Source organism: Plectropomus leopardus, chromosome 8, assembly GCF_008729295.1.
Source record: "Plectropomus leopardus isolate mb chromosome 8, YSFRI_Pleo_2.0, whole genome shotgun sequence".
Taxonomy (NCBI): Eukaryota; Metazoa; Chordata; class Actinopteri; order Perciformes; family Serranidae; genus Plectropomus; species Plectropomus leopardus.
Genome location: NC_056470.1, coordinates 32,491,712 through 32,517,765, shown reverse-complemented (window position 1 = coordinate 32,517,765; position 26,054 = coordinate 32,491,712). Strand labels below are relative to the sequence as shown.

The window sequence follows — 26,054 nt, the reverse complement described above, 5'->3', positions numbered from 1 at the left end:
TCGCGTGAACACAATATCTCAAGAACACCTTGAGGGAATTTCTCTAAATTTGGCACAAACTTAAACTTGGACTCAGAGAATTAACTGATTAGATTTTGGCAGTCAAAGGTCAACGCGACCTCACGAACCATGTTTTCAGGAATTCACATGCTGATTATGACAGTATTTCACACAAATATTTGACAGGATAAAATGATGAAGCCATGACGTTTCAGATCCAAAAGGGTCGACTTAAATGTGACGTTATAATGTCCTTAAAAAATACTACTTCTCTAGCCAGTATTTTAATGCCGTAACTCAGGAACAGAAGGTCGGATGCTGAATTGGTGACACTAATTTTCGGGTGTCCACCTTTAAATTGACCTGATTGTATAGATCTTCTGTGCTGATGTGAAGCGTTCATGTTTTCACAGTAAACTGTAAGTGCAAATAGACTGGATCAGGGGGAAATACAACCACGAGACAGTATTTCAAGTTTCATTACTTTTATTAATATTATTATTATTGTTGTTATTTATACATATTTAAATGGATTTTTTGGAGGAAGCCTGAGAACCTGGTTCCTCAGTTGCTTTGCAATTGTTGTTTGACAATAAATAACTTTGAGCAGTGTGTGCTCAGTACTTCCATAACACAAAAACACTTACAATTTAATACTCGTCAGTACAAACAGTCTAATAAAACAATGAGTAGCGTGCTCATACTTTTGGGTAGAAATATTTAAAACGGGGTTCTAAGGTAAAAAATGTGTTTAGGAAGTACTGAGAGTAAACAATGGATGAGATGAAATGATTTAACTGCACAACTGCTGTGAGTTTGTAAACAGATGTTTGATATAGTTTTGCTGTTGTTAAAGGTGATCTCCTCTATGACTTCAGTTCTCGAAGAGCGTTCACCTTTTTTGGATTCTTCATTCCCCGCAGAGGCATGCCAGAAAAACAAAGTTTCTCTTCATTAATTCAAGGTAACACAGGGTGAGTAACTGGTACACAAATGATCATTTTGCAGTTGAAGTATTCTGAATTGCCGCATATGATCGAGATAAAGAAACAGGCTGACATGCAGGAACATTTTATTTAATAGCTTTTATTATGCTCAAAGATGTTTTTTAATAAGTGCCAAAAATGTGTCTGTTACAAATGGAAGTGCTTTTTTATTTAGTGAAATGAAAAAAACATTTTAAATAAATATATACATCAAAAAAAAATTGAGTAATTAGGATATGCGGTATCAAACACTGTGGTTTGTCCATCTAGGTGATTATAGTGCGCCCCCCAGTGTTTGAACATAAGACTACACTTTTGGTATTGAGCCGTTTTACCTGTTTTTAAATGTGGAGGGCAAAAAGCACAAAATATTTCTGACGCTGGATATTCACTGTAAACCATGTTTTCCCTTTTAAGTAGTAAATTTAATTCTCCGTCACCACATGCTTTCACACCAAAGACGAACAACAAACAACCTCCCTCATCGCTCACATGCTGACAAAGTGTCTAAACTGTAAAGTAATTGTGCATCAAAAGTTTCCCTGATTTTCTCCGTGACAACAGGATGTAAACGCAAGATGAACGTATCCAAAAAAAACCTGCTTCATTAACACTTGCATGCCCCCATTTTTTCTTTTTTTTCTTTTTTGCACCTTGCAGAGCACCATGACACCCTCTGAAAACTGTAAACGAAAGCATTAAAGGTGTCTGATGATGGAATACTGACAAAACACATGCTGATGACGTAAAGATGTGTGAAGTGAAGGCAGCAGACAGCATATTTGATATATAAATCTGTTGGTTTTTACCTCTGGTTACAAAATTGGAAAAAGACATTCGGCTGTGTCAGGTGGGGAGATGAAAGGTTCAGAGCGGTTGTTCCTGGGTGAGCTCCTTCACGTCTCCTCCTCAGACTTCCTCCTCTGTTAAGTTTAAAAGGCGGTCGTCTGTATCATCCCGTAGGCCTCGTAGAGTTTGTGGAGGAGCTCTTTCTTCTCCTTCTCAGGCAGGAAGCACGACTCTGCAGATTTGATGTTCTGCAAGACGCAAGAAGACAGTAAAGTGCACATTTAGTATGTTTGAGTTCACTTTTCTTAAGGAACATGTCAGCAATATGAGAAGAGCGCTTATTCAGTGTCTTGCCGATAGTAAGATGAGCAAATTGTTTTGATTAGCAACAAACTTGTCCTAAAAGTAGCAAGAAATTTGAAAAAAAAAAAACAAGACATAGAAAAAATTAACCTGAATCTAAGTGAAAATATAATTAAAATTACAAAAAAAAAAAATATAAAAAAGCAAACAAGAAAATGACCTAAAAAAAGATTTAATTTGATTTAATTGCATAGTTTTTTGGACATTTCCCCCTTATTAACATCATTTTCTGTTGATCCTCCCCTCTTTAAAAAAAAAAAATTTTAGGAAAATTTCTTGTCATGTTTGGCTACTGTCTTGCAGTTGTCTAAATTACTTGCAAGTGTCTACATGTCAAAAAAAAAAGTTTGCTCAGGTTTAAAGGGGTTAAAGTAGCTTGTGAACAGCAATGAAGGCAGCACAAGAAAACTGATGTGGATCCAGGTTTCAAAGGGTTAATGCCACTGGCATGTTTGTAAGTAAGTAAAGCTTTATTTATAAAGTACTATAATCGAGTTTTAGTAGTAGTAGAAGGTAGATTCATTCGTCTGTTTTTGTTTTTCATTTGATCTCACCAGGCGTTTGAATTCCTCCTCCGTGAATCCCATGTATTCATGCGCGACGTTGTAGTCGAGGTGCAGGGTGGAGTTGAAAATCAGAGGGTCATCTGTGTTCAGGGAGTAGTTCGCCTTGTCCTTCCTGAACCTGCACAAAGGAAACAATGAAATTTAACATAAATTAAAAAATAAAGCCTCCAGTTCTGCTTCAATGCGGGTTTGTTATCATGTAAAATAAAGACAGCTCACGTGATGACGGGATGCTTGGTGAAGTCTGGGTCGCAGGCGCCTGTCAGCTTACTGGAAATGGGACACACCTGCAATCAGAGGAGCACAGGGATCACTGAGAGACCTCGTTACTGCAGTCGCTCCTCCCACAGTTGTTATATATTTCATGCTTCACTAGAGGGCAACGTATCACTGTGCTCCTGGTGGCAGAAACTGCAGTATTAAAGTCAACCAAGTCACTATAAATACTTGATAAAATACTCTCACATTAGGTAGCAGTGAACAGCCCACAGTATGTTTAAAATAAAATAAAATGTAAATGTATAATTAAAAAAAACGTTTAAAATAATTTTTTAGCACTTTTTACAGATTTTTCTTGTTTATTTTTTCCTTTTTCATTGATTTTTTTCCGATTAGGGTTTTTTTGGTAAACTTTTAGACACTTTTTTTTTGGCTAATTTTGGGCCATGTCATGTTAAGTTGCTCGTTGCCTTTCCAACTTATTTTTGAAAGAAATTAAGCCCATAGCTCAGGTTTGAAAGGGTTAAAGAATAACAGGCACATTTTTGCAGAAATGAATAATCTTGCTTGTGATGCACACAAAAAAGGACGAAGACAAAACAAAAAGGTAAAAAAGCTGCTTAAAAATGACAATATTCTATTAATATAATTTTAAATGTATAATTTTGAATATAGTTCTAGAAACCTTTTGCTAGCTTAAAAAAAAAAAAAATGTAAATCTACTAATTTCTTGCAATTTCTGTCATGTTTGTTACCAAGTTGCTCTTTGCCTTTTTTTTGCGATGTTTTTAAAAGAAACCAATTTGCTCAAAGCTCAAAAGTTTAAAAACTTGTTAAAGGCATCTGAGTGCAGCACAAGAAAAGTGATGCATTAAAAATGTTGATGCTTCTGGATACTTCCTCACCTCAAAGTGCATGTTCTGAGCCAGCAGGTCTCTGTACAGTTCTTGGTCCTCCAGGGTTCTGTAACCGTGTCCAACTCGCTCAGCTTTCAGGATTTCCACAGCCTAAAATATCAGACAGGAGTCACGTGGCAAAAAGTTAGAAACCACAAAAAAGAAAAGAATATACATCTGTTTTGTTTTGTATCAGCAGAATCTGCGGCTATTTCTGGAAGCACACTTGCAACTTTTGTGGCAGAGCTGAACTGTCACTTTGAGCGAAGAACTTCCTCAGAGAGGCCACTCACTAACGCAGCGAGGCATTCTGTCCTTTTACCAACTGTGGCGTGACAACAGCAGAGAGAGACACAAATATGGAAGCAAATAAGTGACATAATGATTTGATTTTACCAACAACGTGCAGACGCAGCCTTTACCTGCGATTTAAGACGACTATACTTTAATGTTAAGAGAAAACGTGTACGTAAGTTGGGCAGGAGTGGAGTCAGATGGGTCAAATAAGCTCTGGACTTTGACCTGATGTTCATGTCATGTGTGAAACCAAAAATCAATTGTGTTAATTTAATAACGACCTATTGTGGCAGTATGTGTAGCATCGTACAGCAGTGACATATGTGACGCGATTCTGCATTACATAAGCAACAAACTTATTTTAAGCCAAACCATTTTTTTATAAATCTAAAACAATGTGCTTTTGTTGCCTAAACTTGAGGAAGTAAAACTTTTCATTGTTCACAAATTCAGATATAAAAATTAAAATCAACAATTTTGAAACAGGAACATTCAGTCTATCATTGACCGGAATATATATTTTGTACAATTTTTATTTTCAAGCTGCTTTTGTGCATCACATGACTGACAGACTTTGCTCCGATTGGCCAAAAATTGGTTGACTGCATTCATGCTTGATTGATGTCTTAGGGTATAGCCCCAGATGATGCCATTTAAAATGTTTTACCAATTTTTTGACCAATAAATTCAGCCGATGTTATATATAATTTTTTAATTCTTTTTTAAATTTTCTTAATTTGCAGATCTTAATTTGACCTATTGAGAGGCCTGAATCTACCTTTTCAAATTTTGAAATTTTAATTTTTGGATCTGAATTTGTAGTCTTGATTTTGAATACTTAAATGACATGAATTCAATAGTTCTTAAATTTCAATATTAAGCACTCAGTGGCTGTAAAAAAATTGAAATACTTTTGTCTCTTATTTGCTTCCATACACACAAGGAGTAAAAAATAATCATCCGCAGCATATGCGTCTACATGTATGTATTTGCATGAGTTTATGTGCTCCCTTGTGCTTTTGTTGTCGACTTCGCTTGAATTTAAAGACACTCCCAATCTGCCCGTTCACAGACTGAAACCATCGACTGGCAGGCTTCGTGTTTCTTTTGGCTCTCTCCCTCCATTGGCCGGTTTACTCATTTCTATCTTTAGTGTGTGACTTCATTGTTTTGTTTGGTTGTTGTTAGAAGTTCAGCTGAGACATTATGTTCTCACATGACACCCCGTCCACAAATGTCTCACGTTTTTGTTGGACGGCCTACCTCCTTCACAACAATCGACGGGCCCACCTCTCCTGCGTGAACTGTCCTGTGGACGCCACAGCGCTCCGCTTCCTGTCAACAAAATCAAACATGAAACACGTCAGCGAACAAACAGCACAGCCAAACATCTGGATTTCACATCTGCAGCACTGCAGTATCCACTGAGGCACCTTTTTATTGCTGAGACAGACTTTTGTGCACGCTTGCTTTGTTTTGTCAGGAAAAAAGATTAAGAATGATATTTTTACTTTGTCATAGAGGAAAAACTAAGTGCAGACCTGAAATCTTTCTGGTTCGATCATCTGTTCTCATCTCAGCTTTCGTAACCTTGGACACACTAAGTGTGGGTTGCCTAATCTGCAGGTATCTATAGGTCATGTAGTTATGAAGATAACCCTCGATATTAGTGTGGACTCCGCTCTGTGACTTCTGCCTTGTGTTAATAATTGAAGCGTGTTTCTATTTCTTCCATCAATATCGATTCAGCTTGACATACAGATTTCAGACTCTTGACACTGTGGATGGTGAAAACACATAACTGACAATATGCATCATGTACTGTAGATGTAGAATTTATTTTGATTAATGACTTATTCAAACTAGATGTTACACGGTGCTTGACAAGCAGAAATGCACAGACAAAGTTATAAACTGTATACGTGCAACATGAGGAGGGTAAACGCAAATATATAGACTAAGTCCTACAAACACACATGAAACTGTGCTAAATACACACACACACCAACCTGCATACACACATGCAAGCAAAATTACCCAAATTAAATTAAGTCATAAAAATGCCTTTTGATGATAAGTTGTTGTCTGCAAAGCAATAAATAATCATTTAAAAATGATTAAAAAAATAAATAAATCATAAAATACTAAAAAAAATAATATAGTAAGACATGCTCAAAATGTCCACCCCAATATATCAGGGGAGGTAAATTAAAAAATGAGTAGCAACAACAAGCAGCCACGCATGGTAAATATTCTTTGTTCTTTCAACATTAGATTGTGTTGTTAATGTGTTAACTGGATAACTAGCATCATGGCAGGCTTCAGGTTCAGGTTAATTTATTTGTGCTGTAGGTACATTTGGTCTGCATGTAAAGTGCAAGGAATCGATTTAACACAGTTGTCAAACAACAACAGAATACACACAGGATAAGATATGACACGAAGATAAGACGAGTGCAGACGACTGCCGTCTGCTGACATGCAGGGCTTTTCTACTACATACGTGCTTTCTGACTGCTTGTTTTTGTCTCTGTAATGTGTGTACATGTGCGGCTTTTTGGTCGAGACACGGGCGACGAGACGCCACACAGTAGGTGGTTTTTGGAGCTACTCTAATGTGAGTTAGTTGTCTGGGCCTTAAGATTTGTGTTTAAAATGCTTTAAATGGTTACCCATCGGAGGGTCGAGTCACAGAAGGTGTCGGGTGAAACTGGTCCCTCCAGTGCTCAATATGTGTCTATGGCTTTTTTGCCTCCCCTAGACACTATTTAAAGAAAAGGTACTGATTTAGCTGAGTCAGCATAGAGCAGTGTAATTATGGACAAACCACTTAATGATATTAAGTCATTACTGATGATTTAATTTCATTGATACGGAGCTAATCAACAAAATATGTGCAACATCAGCAAATACCACACTTTGAACTGGACTGTGTAGATTTCATGGCCACTTTATGAATTGTTGACCTCAAATGACTTTTGACTGGCTGTGTGTTAACGTCTTTGTCACACAACTTCAGCCAGAGCCAGAATGAAAATGTTTTTTAGTTCACGCCTTCATAACCACAAAGGTTGCGTCATGAACGATGAATTCTGATTAACTGCCACCCTTTTCCTACTAAAAGGGTGGAAAAGTTGTGACCTGCCTGTAATTTTAAAATACAAATGACTAATAGCTCAACAGACAGAGATATAGAAATACAGAATACCAGAGCAAATAAGTTAGTAACCGACTCTTACTTCCACCATTCTAATTTTAATTTTTCATTCAACTAAAAATGTATAAAACCTTTGAAACCCGAGCAGATTGGTTTGATTTATTTTCACAAAAACATCACAAAAAGGTCAAGAGCAACTTGGCAAAATATGTCCTGCAAATTGCAAGAAATAATAAAAAGGTCACAACAAAAACAACCAAAAAAAGAAGTAAGCAAGAGAAAGATAAAATCATTAAAACTATACATACTGAAAAACAATATTTATAATTATTATGATTATGCTTTTAAAATTATGTTAAAAAAAAAGAAAAATGTTTTTTTGTGCTTTTTTATGGGGTCAGGTCATTTGATTGTTTTGTTTTGTTTATTTTATTTTTTATGTAATTTTTAGGTAATTTCTTGGCAATATTTTGGGTTGTTTCTTGTAAAATTACTCATTGCCTTCTTCTTATGTTATTGAACAGAATCAGAACAATACTCTCAGGTTTCAAAGCGTTCAAACAGATGGCTGAAAGGCTGAAGGGCTGAAATTTTTAGAAATGTCTGTGTGTGGTGTGTAGTCAGCTCCACCCATTGTTTATCCAAGCAATGAACTGCGGGTACACCTTGTTCCACGCCCAGGGCTGCAACGTATTAACTGATTAATCCTTGCATTTATTACAGTTTGACAGGCAAAACTGATTTCTCACTGCTGTGTTTTCTGAATTAATCAATAAACGCTGCCTGAAAACCAAATTGGATTTTTCCTGAGAGGCGTCAGTGCTTAAGAGGAAATCAGTTTGGGAGTATTAGGGTTTTACTCCCGTTCTGTGTTGGTTACAGATAAAGACAAGTCCTCACACATTGCACTGTTTTCACAAAGCCAGATAAGCAGGTTGGGAAACTGACAAATGAGGGCATTGAGACAGCAGAAACTTAGAGGTAACGCAGGGCATGTCGCGTGCAACGACCCTGCAGCTGCAAGTTATGTTCAGACAAGACTTCACGTCCAAGAAATGTTATAACTAAGAAAGGGGGGATACAGAGTCATGTGGGTGTAACATAAATCAAATAGGACTAAACACAAAGTACAGATGGGAATATCTTTGCAGATTTCCATTAAAAATGCATTGGGCGATTAAAATTTTGATCTGATCGTGGAGGGAGATGGAGACATCACCAAAGCTGTTGAAATTCATCCTGAAGGGGACATGAATTACATGTATGTCTGCACCAAATTTTATGAATATCTATCCCAAACTTATCAAAATATTTCTAAGATTTAGTGGGATTTAATCGCATCTATTGCAGATTGGGAGGATTACAGATTACAACCAGTTGAACTGACTAACTGTCGGTTAGAATTCCTTCAGTGTTCATCGTTCAGGAGGTTTTTTCCACGAGCCAAATTATCCTCAGAATAAAGCAGTTTCACATTACAAATTAGTGTTTTTCCAAAGCTGTTTGGCTTTTTGGCTGCTAGCCCAGCACCTGCTAATGTGTGCTCATCTTTTTTAACAGCAGCCAGATTATCGGCAGTGGTGTCTTCTTCAAGGCAAATAAGCCCGATGATTTAAATCAGTAAAAACCCAGAATAAAGCAGTTTCGTGTTAAAAATATGTGTATTTTCCGGCACTATTTGGCTCATGGTGGAGCAGCTGTTAACTACGGTGGCTGACGTGAAAACGTGAATTGGCCTATCTAGAGCCAGTATTTGATTTGTCCATTCTGGGCTACTGTAGAAACATTCTGGTGCAACATGGATGTAAATGTCTCATTCTAAAGTAATGAAAACATGGGTCTTATTTTGAGGTGCTGATATGCTAAAGAGATCAGATGTATTGTTTTATATTACATTTCTGCCAATATATCCCCCTAAATCCTACACACTGGCCCTTTAAAACCACAAATGTGAACCTCGTGGTGATGCACGAGGGACAGTTAGAGAAACACCAAAGTCTGTACGCTCCATCCTTTGCCAACAATGGATGCCTTGGGAAAATTTCATAACAATCCATCCAAAAATTGTCAAAATATTTCAGTCTGGACCCCTGAGCCAAATCTGTTCTCTGTATTCATAAAACAAATCAAAATTCTTTCTAAGGATTCTTGAAAGTTGTTGAGGCATAACTGCATCCATATTTCCATCAGCCTGTGGGAACATTGGATAGACTGTGACTGTAAAATATTTTCATAACCTCAAAATAAGTGCTATCAATAAATAAAAAAATGCCTAATGTGCTTTAAGGCCAAGGCAAGGCAAGTTCATTTATATTGCACATTTCAGCAATGAGGCAATTCAAAGTGCCTCCACAAAACATAAAAAAATATTGAGATAAAGTGCAAAAAAACTTAAAACAAAACATAAAAAGGCATTTAATCCTTTAAAACCTGGTTCAGCGTCAGTTTTCTTGTGCTTCATTTGAGCTGAGTGATTCTTTTAAAAACATGATGAAAAATCCAGTGACCAATTTGGCAAGAAATGTCTCATAAATTGTAAGAAATTAGAAAAAGGTGAAGAAAAACATTTGCTGAAAAAGATTTTTTTTTTTTTTTTTTTTAAATGAGAGAGTGTTATGTTGAAAATGATAAATAAAAAACTAGGGAAAAATGTCCAGATAAATATATCTATAATCACTTTAACTACCTGTAATTATATTAATTTGAATAAATAAATGTATTTAATTGTTTTTGTTTTTTTTATTATTGTTTATTTATTTTTATATTGTTTGTCTGTTTTTTGTTTAAAATTTCTGTCATTTTCATGCATGTTTTTGTGATTTTTACTTTCCTTTTTTGTGTGTTTATTTTCAGGTAATTTTCTTGTAATATTTTTACTAGCATCTCGCTATTTTTGTGGGCCATGTGTTATTAAGTTGCTCAATGCTCTCTTCTCGCGTTTTTTTTTAAATAAATCAAACCAATTTTCCCAGGTTATAAATGATTAAATACAATACAAGATAAGCAGTCTATTTACACTGTTTGCAATTTTCCTCCAGTGATCACACTTCTTGTCAAACTGTAAGAAATCAAAGTCAAAAACACATCAAAGAGCACAGCAGCTCTGCAGAAGCAGCAGAACAAGCTGGCACTTGAGGCCGATAAACCTACCAAAGGAAATACCCTTTAAAACTCCCTCATGCTCTGAAAAACACCGTGTGTTGGCAGTACACACGTGGACAAAATTGTTGGTACCCTTTGGTTAATGAAAGAAAAACTCACAATGGTCACAGAAATAACTTGAATCTGACAAAAGTAATAATAAATAAAAATTCTATGAAATTTAACCAATCAAAGTCAGACATTACTTTTCAACCATGCTTCAACAGAATTATTTAAAAAAATAAACTCATGAAACAGGCCTGGACAAAAATGATGGTACCCCTAGAAAAGACTGAAAATAATGTGACCAAAGGGACATGTTAATCCAAGGTGTGTCCACTAATTAGCATCACAGGTGTCTACAATCTTGTAATCAGTCAGTGGGCCTATATATAGGGCTACAGGTAGTCACTGTGCTGTTTGGTGACATGGTGTGTACCACAATCAACATGGACCAGAGGAAGCAAAGGAAAGAGTTGTCTCAGGAGATTAGAAAGAAAATTATAGACAAGCATGTTAAAGGTAAAGGCTATAAGACCATCTCCAAGCAGCTTGATGTTCCTGTGACTACAGTTGCACATATTATTCAGAAATTTAAGATCCATGGGACTGTAGCCAACCTCCCTGGACGTGGCCGCAGGAGGAAAATTGATGACAAATCAAAGAGACGGATAATAAGAATGGTAACAAAAGAGCTCAGAAAAACTTCTAAAGAGATTAAAGGTGAACTTCAAGCTCAAGGAACATCAGTGTCAGATCGCACCATCCGTCGTTGTTTGAGCCAAAGTGGACTTAATGGGAGACGACCAAGGAGGACACCATTGTTGAAAACAAATCATAAAAAAGCCAGACTGGAATTTGCCAAACTACATGTTGACAAGCCACAAAGCTTCTGTGAGAATATCCTATGGACAGATGAGACAAAAATGGAACTTTTTGCCAAGGCACATCAGCTCTATGTTCACAGACGCAAAAATGAAGCATATCAAGAAAAGAACACTGTCCCTACTGTGAAACATGGAGGAGGCCCTGTTATGTTCTGGGGCTGCTTTGCTGCATCTGGCAAAGAGTGTCTTGAATCTGTGCAGGGTACAATGAAATCTCAAAACTATCAAGGGATTCTAGAGAGAAATGTGCTGGCCAGTGTCAGAAAGCTTGGTCTCAGTCGCAGGTCATGGGTCTTGTAACAGGACAATGACCCAAAACACACAACACACAGCTAAAAACACCCAAGAATGGCTAAGAGGAAAACATTGGACTATTCTATAGTGGCCTTCTATGAGCCCTGACCTAAATCCTATTGAGCATCTTTGGAAAGAGCTGAAACATGCTGTCTGGAAAAGGCACCCTTCAAACCTGAGACAACTGGAGCAGTTTGCTCATGAGGAGTGGACCAAAATACCTGCTGAGAGGTGCAGAAGTCTCATTGACAGTTACAGGAATCGTTTGATTGCAGTGATTGCCTCAAAAGGTTGTGCAACAAAATATTAAGTTAAGGGTACCATCATTTTTGTCCAGGCCTGTTTCATGATTTTATTTTTTTAAATAATTCTGTTGAAGCATGGTTGAAAAGCAATGTCTGACTTTAATTGGTTAAATTTCATAGAATTCTTATTTATTATAACTTTTGTCAGATTCAAGTTATTTCTGTGACCATTGTGAGTTTTTCTTTCATTAACCGAAGGGTACCAACAATTTTGTCCACGTGTGTATATTGTAAAACCACGCGATTCTCACCTCATAGGCCCGTCTGTGTCCTGGATTGGCTTCACAGTTGAGTGACTCATCGCCTGCCAGATCGATGGCAACCACACCTTCATTGCGGTATTTCTTACACAACTCCACGACATCCATGGACCAGCCTTGAGAATTAAAAACAAAAAATATATTACTAGACGCCCAACTTAAACACAACCATGCAAATGATGTGGAGATGAAATGTGATGATAGAGTCTAAGCGTCATGCATCATCCATCTATCATCATCTTATCACTCTACAGCTATGACAAGCAGAACAAAAAAAACATGCTGTAGCAACTGATTCATCTGGCTGACGGTAATCAGGTAGAAGTATGCATATTGGTTTTGTTCCCAACTGTTAGATGAGAAGGTTGAAACCAATCTCAAGTCTGTATGGTTAATCAAGTTTCTTTCAAAACCATGAAAAAAAAAGCAATCCACAAGTGATCCTGCAAATTGCACACAAAAAATATACATAAAATGACAGGAAATAACCTGAAAATTTGCTTAAAAAATAAATAGAGAGAAAATTGTTGACTATGGAAAAATATCAAAACTATATTCATAATAATTATGATTATATTTTTAAAATTTGATTACAGAAAAACACACATTAGATTTATTATTTTTGATTTAATTTTAGCACCATTTATGTGAATTTCCTGTTTTTGTTATGTTATTTTTCTTTTTCTTATATTTCTTTTTTTTTTTTTTGCTAATTTCTGGTAATATTCTTGCAACTTTTCTTTTCGTTTCCACAAATTTGCTAATTTTGGGTCATTTCATCTTAAATTGCTCATTGCCTTTTTTCCATGTTTTTGAAAGAAATCAAGCCAATATGTTAAGTTTTAAAAGAGAAAAGAAAACTCCACAAAATAGTAATCCTGACAGTCTATATTCGGTGAGTTGAAAAAATTCAGGCGAGCCGTTTCCCCATTTTCAGTTTTTATGCTACGCTACACTAGCCATCCCCTAGCAGCAGCTGCATATTTACTAAACAGACTCGAAGTGGCATCAATGTTCTTGGCAACAAGATACATAAGTGAAACTTTAATTTGCTGCATCGCATTTCCACTTTCCTTACTGTATGAAAACAAATCCACTTTTTCCAAAAACAAACCCACCCAACTAACTGTTATGCAAAAGCTGATGTTTTCCTAAAACAGCACTTAGTTTCCTAATTTTTAATAACAAAATCAGATATCCTCCCAAACACATCTGTAATCACTTAAGGATATTGCACCGTGTTTTTGTGAGGCATGTAATGTAAAATACAGAATGGGAAATATGAATTGCACTTGGCTGAAGGATCACACAGGAAACAGCTGCATAAATGGAGTAAAGCAGATCTGCACCAAACGTGTCAGATCCCTACAGTCACTGCTGCTGCTGATACAGCCACTGCTCATATCGCAGCACATTAACTGGTTTATGGACTGCACACAGTGATCAGCACAGCTGCTGGTATTGGTAGCACCACGACTTCTCCTATACTAACATGTTAGTGCTGTCCTGTGAAAATGGATCACCAAAATATCGACTTTTCATGGTTTAGGGATGATTTGGGTCACTATTTTGATCCTATTTTGTTGCATAAAATGTTGTCCAAACTTTCATGATCCCCAGAGGATAAACACAGATGACTTTGGCAAAGACCTGATTTTTCTCCTTGTGCCACCAGCAGGTTGATATGTTTTGGGTTTTAGTGAAAAATCTCAACAACTATAGCTTGTTTGCGGTCACCTGATCCCAATGATGCAACGAAAAGTGATATTTCCCATCAATATCAGATATGACTGGGTCCTGCAGACCTCCTACTACACGGCGAGCCAAAAAACGGCGTACAAGAGTATTGAGCTTATAATTATTTCATGTGTGGCTCGCATTGACCGACTGCCGTCTTTTTGTGCCCTGATGAGCAGGTTTGCTTGAGAATGGCTATCTTTGTATATCACTATTCCATCTTTAGAGTAACTTTACATGGATGGATGCAGCATCGGCATCAGGCTATGTGCTAGCTGGCTAACCGTAGCTACTATTTTCTATTTTATGTGACACTTCTTTCGGGACTCGAAAGTAGTTTTTGTTTTTTTCCTGATTTGACCGATTGGCACAGCCATAAACAGCCCAAAACTTTGGCATTTTGGCTTCTCCATGCATATGGACAATATGCAACATAGGTTATAATAAGAATAGTGTGGTTTTATGATGTGCATAGAGTGCACTGCTGTCTACGTGCTGCTCCTGCTCATTTTTTAAAAAAAATAACAGAGGCAGAGTTTTGAGACGGGACAGAGGACAGTACAGTTAGGAGCCTTATCTCATTAGGTAGTTTGGGCAGACAGGAGCATGAACAGTTCATTACTTGGCATGTGGCGCATGCAGCATAGAATGGACCTGGCTTTGATATTGAAGGCCCTCTCCCCCTCGCTGAGGCCCTCGTTAACCAGCTGCACCACGTCGTCTGGGCTCAGGTCACCTCTGAGTGGAGAAAACACAGTGAAAAAGAAAACATGCGATGATCCATACTAAACACTGACTGTCACACGAAGAAATGCCTTTGAAAAACATTATACAACAGTATAGACTGTAGAATATGTTAACAAAATGCATCAATATATTATAAAAAAAACTTTTCCTATTATAATGGATTGTAAGTGCAAAAGTCAATGTAATATAACTGAGATCTGAAAATAAGTATACTTGGAAATAAGTATATATATAAAGTAACTTAATATAATAAGCATACAGACATAAATAAAGTCAAACAAAAAGGAATATAGTAAAAAAAACTTTATAAAAGATAAAAGATAAAAAGATAAAGAATAGAGGTCAATTTAAAAAAAAAAAAAAAGTACAAAAATTGATGTATCCAGGAACAAAATCTGTTTAAAATGTATGGTGGACAAAAAAAACAACTAGTTAATTTAATGTGATGAAAAATAGAATTGGGTAGAATTACAGTATATTAAAAATACTAAATCACTTCTTTCAAAAATAAATAAATGAATACAAATTAAAATGAATCTAGCAAAAAACTGCCAGTGTTATGTAATAAAAATCTGGAAAAAGGAACTCCATAAAATATAAAAATAGTATCAAAATCTGTTTATAATGTATGGTAGACCCAAAAAAAGGACATTTAATATAATAAAAATAGAATTAGATAATATAATGAAAATACTAAATTACATCTTTAAAAACATCTGTTGAGTAAAATGCAAAAAATGTCAACTGTGCTGTTGCAATGCTTGTTAAAGGGTTAACACATCTCTTCCTAAAAGCAAAACACCAGGTTTCACCAAAGACTCACTCTTCCTGGTCCCATGGTATTGGGTCCACTTTAGTGTTAGCCAGGAAATGCGGGCTGTATCTGACCTCAACGTAAATCACTCCCTCCTTTGCTTTGTCCTCGACAAACTCGTAGGCGATCCTCTTTATGGCCTCTCTGTCACCGCTGGAAAAGAACAACGAAAAAACACAAAATGAATGACATTGGCCTTTGGCTCTGATAATCTCTTATCGTGTGGAACAAATAAAACCATTAGCCACCGCTAATCCATCTTTTAAACTATGATGGCTTTCAAAAAAAGCAATACAAGCATTTACAGAGTATTACTGATATGATAATTAATGAAGGACGAGGTTTAACAAGCTTTAACTGCTTAAGTAAGGAGCCGCAGGCCTATCTGGAGCTCTCTGCGTTTGACAGTCTTGTATCAGGAGAAACTTCTGAGATTTGGTACAAAGTAAACCGGAGCAGTCGGACTTAAGGAAACAAGCTCTGGTGTCAAAATGTTAGACCTCTGGTAAAGTTTGATGCCTTAAATAACCAGCCCGTTCCAAAATCGTAAAATACCACCACTTTGACACTGTTTTTGGTGTAAGATCCCAACGCCAAAAGCCACCTTTCGCATGCACCTGACACGCTGATACTGATGCACTGATAAATTAGTATTGGTCGTTGTTTGTTAGACCTGCAAAAATGAGTTAGATAATTCATTGGTGATTTAAGAAATTCTGCAGGCATCTCGTATTCTTTTCTGACATAGAATACGGAAATTAACCCTTAGGAACCTGAGTCGACATCAGTTTCTGGTTCTGCATTCAGACACTTTTCACAAATATTTAATTATTATATTACTAGTATTTCAAAATATTTGAAACTGGAGCAAAAGGTTCTGACTTCTTTCAAAATCATAGAGAAAATGGCAATAAGCATCTTGGTAAGAGCTGTCCTGCAAATTGCAAGAAATTATTAGGTATTAAAAAAACTATATTCCTAATTACAATAATAATACATTTAAAATTATTTTTCAGAATTTTTCAATATTTTCTTTTAGGCAGTTTCCTTGTGTTTTCTTTTTAACTTTCCCCTTTTTTTTATTTAGTTTTGTTTGTTTTGTTTCATGTAATTTTCTTTAACTTTTTACTGATTTCTCGATTATGTCTGGATCATTTTATCTGAAGTTACTCATTGCTTTCTTCCCATATAAAAAAAACCCCCAGGTTTCAAAGGGTTAATTGGAGTACAAAAACAATACTGATATCATTAGAAAGCTAAGAATCTGCTCTCCATAAAACTAATGTTTTGTTCATTTTTTGTAAAAAGAAAAAAAAATAAATCGATAAATTGGAACATATTTAAATATTGGGAGTGTGTCCACAATTTACATTATGAATACAGTCTATCTACTAATACTAATTGTATGACTACTAATACGACTGTTCTGTAACAGCACAAAGTGGTGTTGTGACAGTTTTTGGAGAACCATTTCTGTCTTTCCTGAAAACTCAGCCGCACACTTTCCGTCCCGCATCACATGACAGACGACAGCACGGCTTCCAGCACTTACACTGAATGCTCATCTGTCTGAATGCCTGTTGTTTTGCAGCGGTCTCCCATTAACCCCCCACAAACACACACCACCGCAGCTCAGACAACAGTTCTGCATGAGCTAAACTCGTCTAGCATGTTCCCTATGTTGTTGAAGCCACTCTGCACAAGGGCCTTGACACAAGAGGGTCCATTCAGCACAACTGCACACCGCCGTCCGGCCACTACAGACCGTCATTGTTGGCAGCTTTCACGGCTGTGGAGTGTCTTTATTTGGTCCTTTCTTCACGGTTCAGCCCCGTCACTGGAGGGCTAAATATAAGACTCCAGAAAGGAACAACTGTATTCTCCTCTTAGTTTGGTTGCCAAGGTGTTACTTGATCTCAGTAATCATGTGTTCCTGATCTGCATGTTTGGCATTTAAAATCAACTCCCCCTTCATCAATCACAATCTATGCTACACATTCTGGTTTTAACCCTTTGAAACCTGGAGCGACACCACTCTTCTTGCTGCTTTAAGATGTCTTTTACAGGTGTAAAAACCTTTGAACCCTTACCAAATTGGAGCGATTGCTTTAAAAAAACCAGATAAATTAAAAAAAATAAAAAGGCAATGGGCAACTTGGTAAGACGTGCCACAAATTGCAAGTAATTGGTCGATTTAAAATTTATTTTTTTAAACAGCTAAGATGTATAAAAGATATCTATAATTACATATTAACATATTTAAAATTATGTTACAGAATTATGATGATTCTTCCAAGTCTTCTTTGTTTCTTTCCTTTTCTTTTTTTTAAATAAAACTTTCAGTTAATTTTTTCAATTACATTCAATAAGATTTATTTTCCATATTATGTTATGCATTCTGTGCATTCTATTTTCATCTTACTTTTACTAGTGATATCAAGTGGGTTTTATCAATGTGAAGATGCATTTTTGTATTCTGTTCTGATCTTATTTTTATGTGCAGGTGTTATTATGTCTTCTATGTCTTTTCATGTGAAGCACTTGGTGCATGTAATTTCTTTGTTGTAAAGCACATTGAGCTGCATGTCTTGCATGACAGGTGCTATACAAATTATGTGTATTAATATTATTTCCTCTCTTCTTACTCATTGCCTTCTGCCCCTGTAATTGAAAGAAATCAGGCCAATTTGCTCTGGTTTTAAAGGGTTAAGACCTTGAATGCGTCGTAATTGTATAACATAGCTGCACATGTGTGACTGGACTTTGACCCTCACAGTAGACTGAGGTGGAGCAACATTCCTGTGACACTAATGAAGTGGACCCTGACTCTTAATCACTCAAACTCCTGCTCTTCGCTCTCCGTGTCACCTGCTCGGCGAGAAAACACCTTTGGTAATTATGAAACTGAATCATTCAAGGAGACCTGTCAGCACTTACGCAACCACGTGCATGTACTCTGCGAACTTGCCCAGGAACTTGGTGAGGGTGGCCGGCTCTTGGAGAATAATAATCTGCTTCATCTCCTCCACAGTATTTGCTGGCAGAGCGATGCCGCGTCTCCTGGAAGGAGAATAAGAAACAGTTCAGGGACAGTGTTGAAATTTAAATGTGGTACGTTGTTTCATATGAACTCTTTGAAGCCTAAGTAAATTTGCTTGACTGCTTTTAAAAACATGGAGAAATTGCCAAAAAATGACCACAACAAATTGTAAAAATTACAAGAAAATTATAGAAGAACAAAAAAGAAAAAAGGTGAAAAAACCCCAAGGCTGATGTGGGAAAAAAATCTTTGTTATATTCCAAATTCTACATATTGACAGAAATATTTTCATTGTTTTTGTAAATGCACGTCGGTTCCAAATATCAATTATCGGTCTTATTAACTACTAATAACAAATATCGGTTGACCCCTGGTGGAAATTCAAGGCTAAAGTTGTGAAGTGTGAACTGGGCATAACATCTTCACCGTGCCAATTCTGTGAGGTGATAATAAGTCAAAATCGTGCTTAAGGCTTGTTGCACTGCCCCCAAGTGGCCAAAAAATACTATTAATGTAGTTTCAAAAATCTGACACTAAAAAACTGTTTTTTTTTAAATTTCTTAACATAAACACATTTTTTCCCTTAAATACCTCATCCAAAGAGGCTATGTTTTTGGCTCGGTTTGTTTGTGAGCAGGATAACGTAAAAACTAATGGCCAGATTTGCACAGAACTTGGTAGAAGGATGTAGTATGAGCCAGGAACCCAATAAACATATGTTATGCATTTTACTACCGTACTGACATTTCTTGTTACTCATCAGCTGACAGTGATAAGCTAATATCGGCCAATATACCTGAAGGGGGAATTTGTCAGTTGTGCTCTTTATTTGATCAATTATTAATAGCCTCAAGAAGAATTGATCAATAAAACTGTAAAGGGACATTGATGTTTTCTTTACTCTTAACTTACTTACTTGGCAACGTCGAGAATAGTCTGCACCCTGATGGCTCCATCGAGGTGCACATGCAGCTCAACCTGCAGATAAGACACAAGATAATACATAAATAATCAGACAGTTAAAAAAAAAATCAAACATTTATGGGTGTTGTCATATATCCAAGGACAAGGGTTTAAAATTGGGCAGTAAATGGAGGGTTTAAAGGGGCCTCCGTCAAAACATTTTAAACACCCAACACTTTATTTTCCTTCATTCTGCACCAATTTTGGTTGGAAACGTCTTTACATTTTGTCAAAGTAAAAGTCCTCTGCTACTTTTATGATTTTAATAGGGGGGACAAATGGAATCGGTGAAATCTACATGTTCATATATATATCTGAGCTTGATTGTAGAAAGAAGAAAGGAACTGAAGTGTTAAAAAAGAGAGCAGCCAGAGAGAGCAGTGGTGGTGGTGGTGCAGTTCAATGTTTTGGCCGTGGCCCATCATGAATGCAGTACGCATGACTGGCCAACGAGTGGTGAGAAGGCCAGAGAAGGGTCAAAGAAGATTAAGTGTGCTGGCTCTCCTTCCAGCGCTGAGAGCTGTGATTTATTCCGGCAGATGACAACGATAAATCTACAGTCCCTCTTCAACAACTGAAGCCTAAACTTCACTCTTTAGTCACAGTGAGGTTTATATAAAACATAAAACATTTCCTACAGCAGTGATTTCATTCTTATTTCTCAATGGATGCCATGACTAAGAAAATGAGCAAGGTTATGGAAATCCAGACTGCAACAGATTTTCCGCGATCGCAGTGATTCAGTCTTTTCTTGTCTTAGTTTATTCTAGATTCTGATTTTGTACTGCGACCTTAAAGACAATGAAATCTTATTTTCACAATCAACATTTGACTGTGAGTGATATGATACTTCATGAACTTACTATTTTCTATCAGTGTCAGAACAGCTGATAAGTCAATTCATCAATAACCTAAATGCTTAAGATCTACAGCCCAGTTTTCAGGAGGTTTTAAACAGATTTGTTCTGCTTGTTGTTGGAAGGAATCAAACATCAGAAATCAGTTTATTCTCAAACCACGTCCAGCGTGTCCTCTCATTATGTCCCCGTCTCACACACATGGAGCAGAAGGAGGGAGGGGGGAGATGCAGCCCCTTACACTGGTGTTCAGCGGAGCGGACATTCGGAGATACCAGCGGAGTAGGTTAGCCTATGAGAGCCGAGCGGACACCGGCAGAGACACCGGTGAGAACGAGAGCCGAGCGGACACCAGCAGAGACACCGGCTGAGTATGAGAGCAGAGCGGACATTCGGAGACGCTGGAAGAGACACCGACGAAGAATGACAGCAGAGCGGACATTCAGAGACACCAGCAGAGAATGAGAGCGGAGCGGACATTTGGAGACACTGGTGGAGAAAGAGAGCAGAGCGGACACCAGCAGAGACACCGGCAAAGACACTGGCAGAGAATGAGAGCGGAGCAGACACCGGCAGGGAATGAGACAGAGCAGACATTCAGAGATGCATGGGCGAAATCAAAGCAATTTCTGCTTATTATTATCAGTTCTATTTATCAGCTGAACATTTTATTATCGGAATTATCGGTATGAGGTAATAATAATGATAATTATCATGCAGGCCTAATAAAAATTCAATAAAATAAAGCTATCAGGAAGGTCAATAAAGTACTTTTATAATCAAATTCTAAAAAGTATTCTTATAATTGAATAAATCAAAGACGAACAAGCTGTGATACCTGGATTATATTCCATATATCGCCCGTAATACCAACCATATCTACATCGCTCATCGAGAAGGGGCTAAATATCTTTTGCTAAATTTTGGCGAGGGAATGACTGGCATTGCCATTTTTAAAGGGGTTAATTTAACACTCCTGTTAAGATATCTGAGTGAAAACAGCTTCTATGAGTAACCAAGAGTCACCTAAACTTGAGAGGGCTTGTTCTCACTGAATGTTTTGTTCCTTGCAACCATTGTACTAATTATTAATATTAACTGTAAAATCAGAAACCAAGATGTATCAGTATGTGATTCCTTAACTCTCCATATTGACAACAGCATTAGCAAAGACCTGAAATTCAGTTATGGATTTTTTTGAGAAACCACCTTGGAGTTGGAGAGATTACCTGAAATTTGAGGGTCATTTTCCACTATTTTCTGATGATATGCTGCCAAATGATTAATTGATTACTTAACAAAATCCTGTAATAACCTGGTAATAGATGACAAAAATAAGCCCTAACTGTGACTAACTGCTAAACCTGCATCCTTATCACGTCATTATTTTGTAGAAAGTAAAACAATTTACACGTTGTACGGCTGTGTCCATCTGTGTGACGAAAACAAGAGTAGATTAATATCTTGAGATTAAATGTTTATAGCAAGAGGTTAAGTGTGTTACTAAAACTGTTTGAGAGTATCCTCTGTTTACATCCATTTTCTTTCCCTAAAAGCCTGGTGTGTCAGTTAAACTGCTAACAGCTCACAGCTGGTTAACACATCTGCAACTTCAGGAAGTCATATCAGTACACACAGCACTTCCTGTTACAGCCTAAACAGTGGTAAGATACATTTCAGTGAAATTTATACTGATCTGAATGTGAAGGCAATAAACGTTCACGTAGGACGTTCATATGTGAATCACTGAATTCCTGTTGTGACTCAATCAACACAGCAGCATCTGTCAGAGTTAGCTTTATATCGCTGTTGTCAGAAATAATGTTCATTTAAAAATCTGAGCTGAAATGACTGACGGAAAATAATTCTGCAGCTGTTTGATAATCAAATAAGTATTTTTTTCAAGCAAAATTACTGAACAAACAACGAGGTCTGGGAGCTCCTTAATCTCCAAGGAGAGGATGAGATCAGCTGCTCTAAAACAGGATGGTAAATTATTCCATTGTTATGGTTGGGTGTCAATGCATACGTTACATGTTGCACTTGAGGCAGGCGCTGTTGCGTTATTCTTTTAACTGTAGTGCTTCTGTTTTGCCAGCTTGCTGTCTAAAAACCACACACTAGAGTGACACGATACTGTCTTTGTTTGGTTGTGTGTAAAAATGCAGAGGAGGCATAGAATGGGACTTTGTAGCAGCTCTATAGCACAAATTCAATTTAAAAATGGCTAATAATAAAAAAGGCATTTACCAGCTCCACTCCATTATATGAGCACTGAACATGTAATAACCCTGTTACTACACCATCAGCACTTGAGGCATAGACGGTGATCTGATGATTGATGCTACAGACCTACAAACAATGGCCCCACTGGTGGTATCATTTCCACAACAGCAAATTTATATTTAATGAGATTATCTCTGCAAGAAGCTGCCACTCCCCCAAGGTCTCTCCTTTTACAATTTATGACCCCCCCCCCCCCCACACACACACACAATCACATTGTGTGGCAACAAAGCCCACATCTCTATGGCCAGTACTGCATGTGTAATTTCCTCTTATCAGCTGTCACCTCCTGTACAGAACAGGTGCATGCTCAGTCAGCCGTAAGACTCCAAAGGGCAACAGTGAGTATACACATTTCACGCATGTGAGACTTGTGTACATGTAACACTGAAAATCAGCCTAAAGGTGCATTTCACTGATGCGTTGTTATGCAAGCCCGTTTTCTCTCTACAAGCAAAAAAAAAAAGCAACAACCAAGAAGAAATCAGGCAAAATAATGCAAAATAAGTGTTTTCTGTGTTTCTATTGCAGCAAGGAGAAGCTGGCATGACTTAAAGAGGAGCCCCTTCACCCCACAAGGTTACTGTAAACTAATGCAGAATTACACACTTAAAGACAAGCTGTAACAACCGTGACAACCTTGTTTTTTTATGTTGTTTTCTTTTTTGTGTGTAGCTACTAATTTCCAGATAATTTTCTTGTAACTTTTTGCTCTTTTTGGGGCCATTTCTTGATAAGTTGTTCGTCGCGCCTCTTCCCGTGTTTTTCTTTCTTTCTTTCTTTCTTTCTTTCTTTCTTTCTTTCTTTCTTTCTTTCTTTTTTTTTAATCAAGCCGATTTGCTCAGGTTTCAAAGGGTTAAACATGCACTGCTCATTCATAGCGGCGCCTTCTGGGCTTTCAAGCCGGCAGTCACATGTCAAATTGTAGGAAATGTTCTTCCTTGTTTTACTACGGGCATCTAACGCACAAGGACAGCGTTAAAAATGTTTTGCAACCTAACATTTAATTTATTTATTTGTATTTTCAACCATTCTTATTTTTGTGCACGGTCACATCGCGCGTAAAACCTGAAAACAAGCGCCCCTGTCAATAATTCACCACCTTTCCATTTAAATTATTAATGCTCAAATAACAGTGCACCCCCGGCTGATAACATACCTTTGGCTTGTTGAATACCACTTGTCCGGCCATCGTACAGAACCTACTGCGGCTGCTGGTGAGTCTGCTGCTGCTGGTGCACAGAGAACTGAAGACTGGGGAGCCAAAGCCTATCGCAACTCGTCTGGCTATTATATGCATGACTCCGGGACACGCCTTCGTTTACCAAACTGCAAAAATCAGCCTCACAGTGCCGCGAGGCGACTGCACAGCAGGCTGAGAGGCTGTAAGGAGCGCAGAGCTGCAGTCTCACTGTGCATTAATGCATGGAGACTGCAGCAGGTAGAAGGATTAACGTCAGCAGCTTTGCGGCCATGTGATGGGAGCTTTACGGGCTAATTAATTGTGTCAAACCGGTCCGTTGACACGAAACAGTGTGTAGTATTCACGTCAAGTGCTCTGCATGTAAAACATCAACTGTCACTCTATAATTAGGCTATTATATGGAGTGAGTTACAATAGAGTCTTTAGCTGGTAGCAAGGAGATTTAAAAAAGGTGCGTTTACTACAAGGTCATCTCCATTGGAACAATGTAACTGAGTACATGTACTTCATTTCTATGTACTTTTTTTTGAGTATTTACATTTTCAGTCAGAAACTGTGAAATATGATAGAGGGAAGATGATGTACTTTCCCCAAGTCACTCGTGGAAAAGTATTTGTGCTTTTGGAGAGAAACATGAAATTTTAAAACATTTAAAATACAGTCCCCAGAATAGTTAAATGATTTAAAAGAAATAGTTGATGAACGCATCAATGTGTCAATATCCAATATATGACTCTGAAAAAGGCCCTTCTGCACAAGTACAGAAAACTTGCTGTATTGTCATTGTCAGTTAATAATGTACAGTGTTTTTAAGCAAAAATGCCAAACATTTGCTGATCCTACCTTCCTAGAAATAAAGATTTTTTATTTGCTTTTTCTCATTATACATGATAGTTGACTGCTTATCTTTTGTTTTTGGACCATTTGTCCGACAAAACAAGACATTTACCAGAGACAAGACTTTGACCTTGACAGGAGCACAACCACATGTTGTAAACATAAGAAGCTCAGCTCATAAACCTCAGAGAGTTGGGGGCCCGCTCCACCTGGGAGATGTTTTTCCCATTAACAGCAATTGTATGTATTATTTTTCAGACTATTTGAGACAATAGAATGCCTAAAATCATATATCATTTGGATAAAAGATGATGGTTGCTAAGGAACATAATCATCCTTATGAGCACTGGTTCCCAACATGGGGCTCCCAACCTCCACTAGGGGCCAACAAAGTTTGATGGGGGTTTGTGAGGCCTTAAATCAGGAAAACTCATCTCTGATACAATATTCACAGAAAATAATACATTCAAAATTTAACTTAATGGCTCATTTTACAGAAACTTCCTGCACTTATTGCATTTTCTATTTGGGTTAATTATACAGTTTATCAGTTGCTCTGCACAATTATTGTCATACATTTGATAAAATATGAAATATCCATAAAATATGTCAACTAGTCAGTTTACTTATTAGATGGGTTTCCATTACAGATTTGTGCAAAACTTAAGCGACATTTTCAAGATGCATTTTGACCCAACAAACACGCTTTATTTAAATCCATGCCATAACAATGTGGGCTGCTCTTTTTACAAAATAAAAATCCCTGACAATCACAATTTGTAGCCCTCAGTACTCTGAATTAAATGCAAGGCCAAGCAAGATAACTAGCAATAACAGATTTGGGACTTTTGAGAAAACATTTAGGGCTGGAGCCCCAGACGCCACCCTTCAGTCCGCCTCTGCCCTGTAAAATCAAAACAAGCATTTAAAAAACTTGCTGTTTTTTTTACTGACAAAATTATGAATTTATAAAAAGTTAATAAAAACAATTCTTAGTTGCAGTTACATGATCGACATCAGTTTAACCTACTTTCTCTGTCTTTGAGTGACTTTTTCATAAAAAAAACTGGGATATTTATTCATGCACAGCATGTAACATGTAACAAAACATCTCCTTATGTGGCATAATTACAATGTCTAATGGTGACAGTGGAAGAGGGAAGGGCTGCTTGGCTGTGACGACTGGTCTTACCGGTGCTTCTTGGGAAAGCAAGTACAAAAAAGAAGATTCAGGAAGCCTCAAATAAATGCAGACAACCATGGAAAAATATCACTCCAACTTCAGGTGAAATAATGTTATATATTCATTCCTCAAGGATGCAATCTATAATAATCCTTAGATTGCCCATGCTTAACGAACCAATATTTGAGATGATCTCACCTGAAGATGGAGTGCCTTTGTTTATTCT

The 26,054-nt window shown here is 37.2% G+C and overlaps 1 protein-coding gene across 1 annotated transcript; it reads right to left on the bottom strand.

Annotated features, from left to right (window-relative positions):
* Positions 1-1,138: 1,138 nt before the first annotated feature.
* Positions 1,139-23,904, bottom strand: ada (adenosine deaminase). The gene is made up of 11 exons (XM_042491352.1): positions 23,764-23,904; positions 19,415-19,476; positions 18,396-18,518; positions 15,468-15,611; positions 14,520-14,635; positions 12,152-12,276; positions 5,380-5,451; positions 3,829-3,930; positions 2,924-2,991; positions 2,693-2,822; positions 1,139-2,023 (listed from the first exon to the last, which is right to left on the bottom strand). The coding sequence occupies exons 1-11, from the start codon at positions 23,902-23,904 to the stop codon at positions 1,919-1,921; spliced, it is 1,188 nt and encodes a 395-aa protein (XP_042347286.1). The 3' UTR covers positions 1,139-1,918.
* Between the last annotated feature and the right edge of the window lie 2,150 nt (positions 23,905-26,054).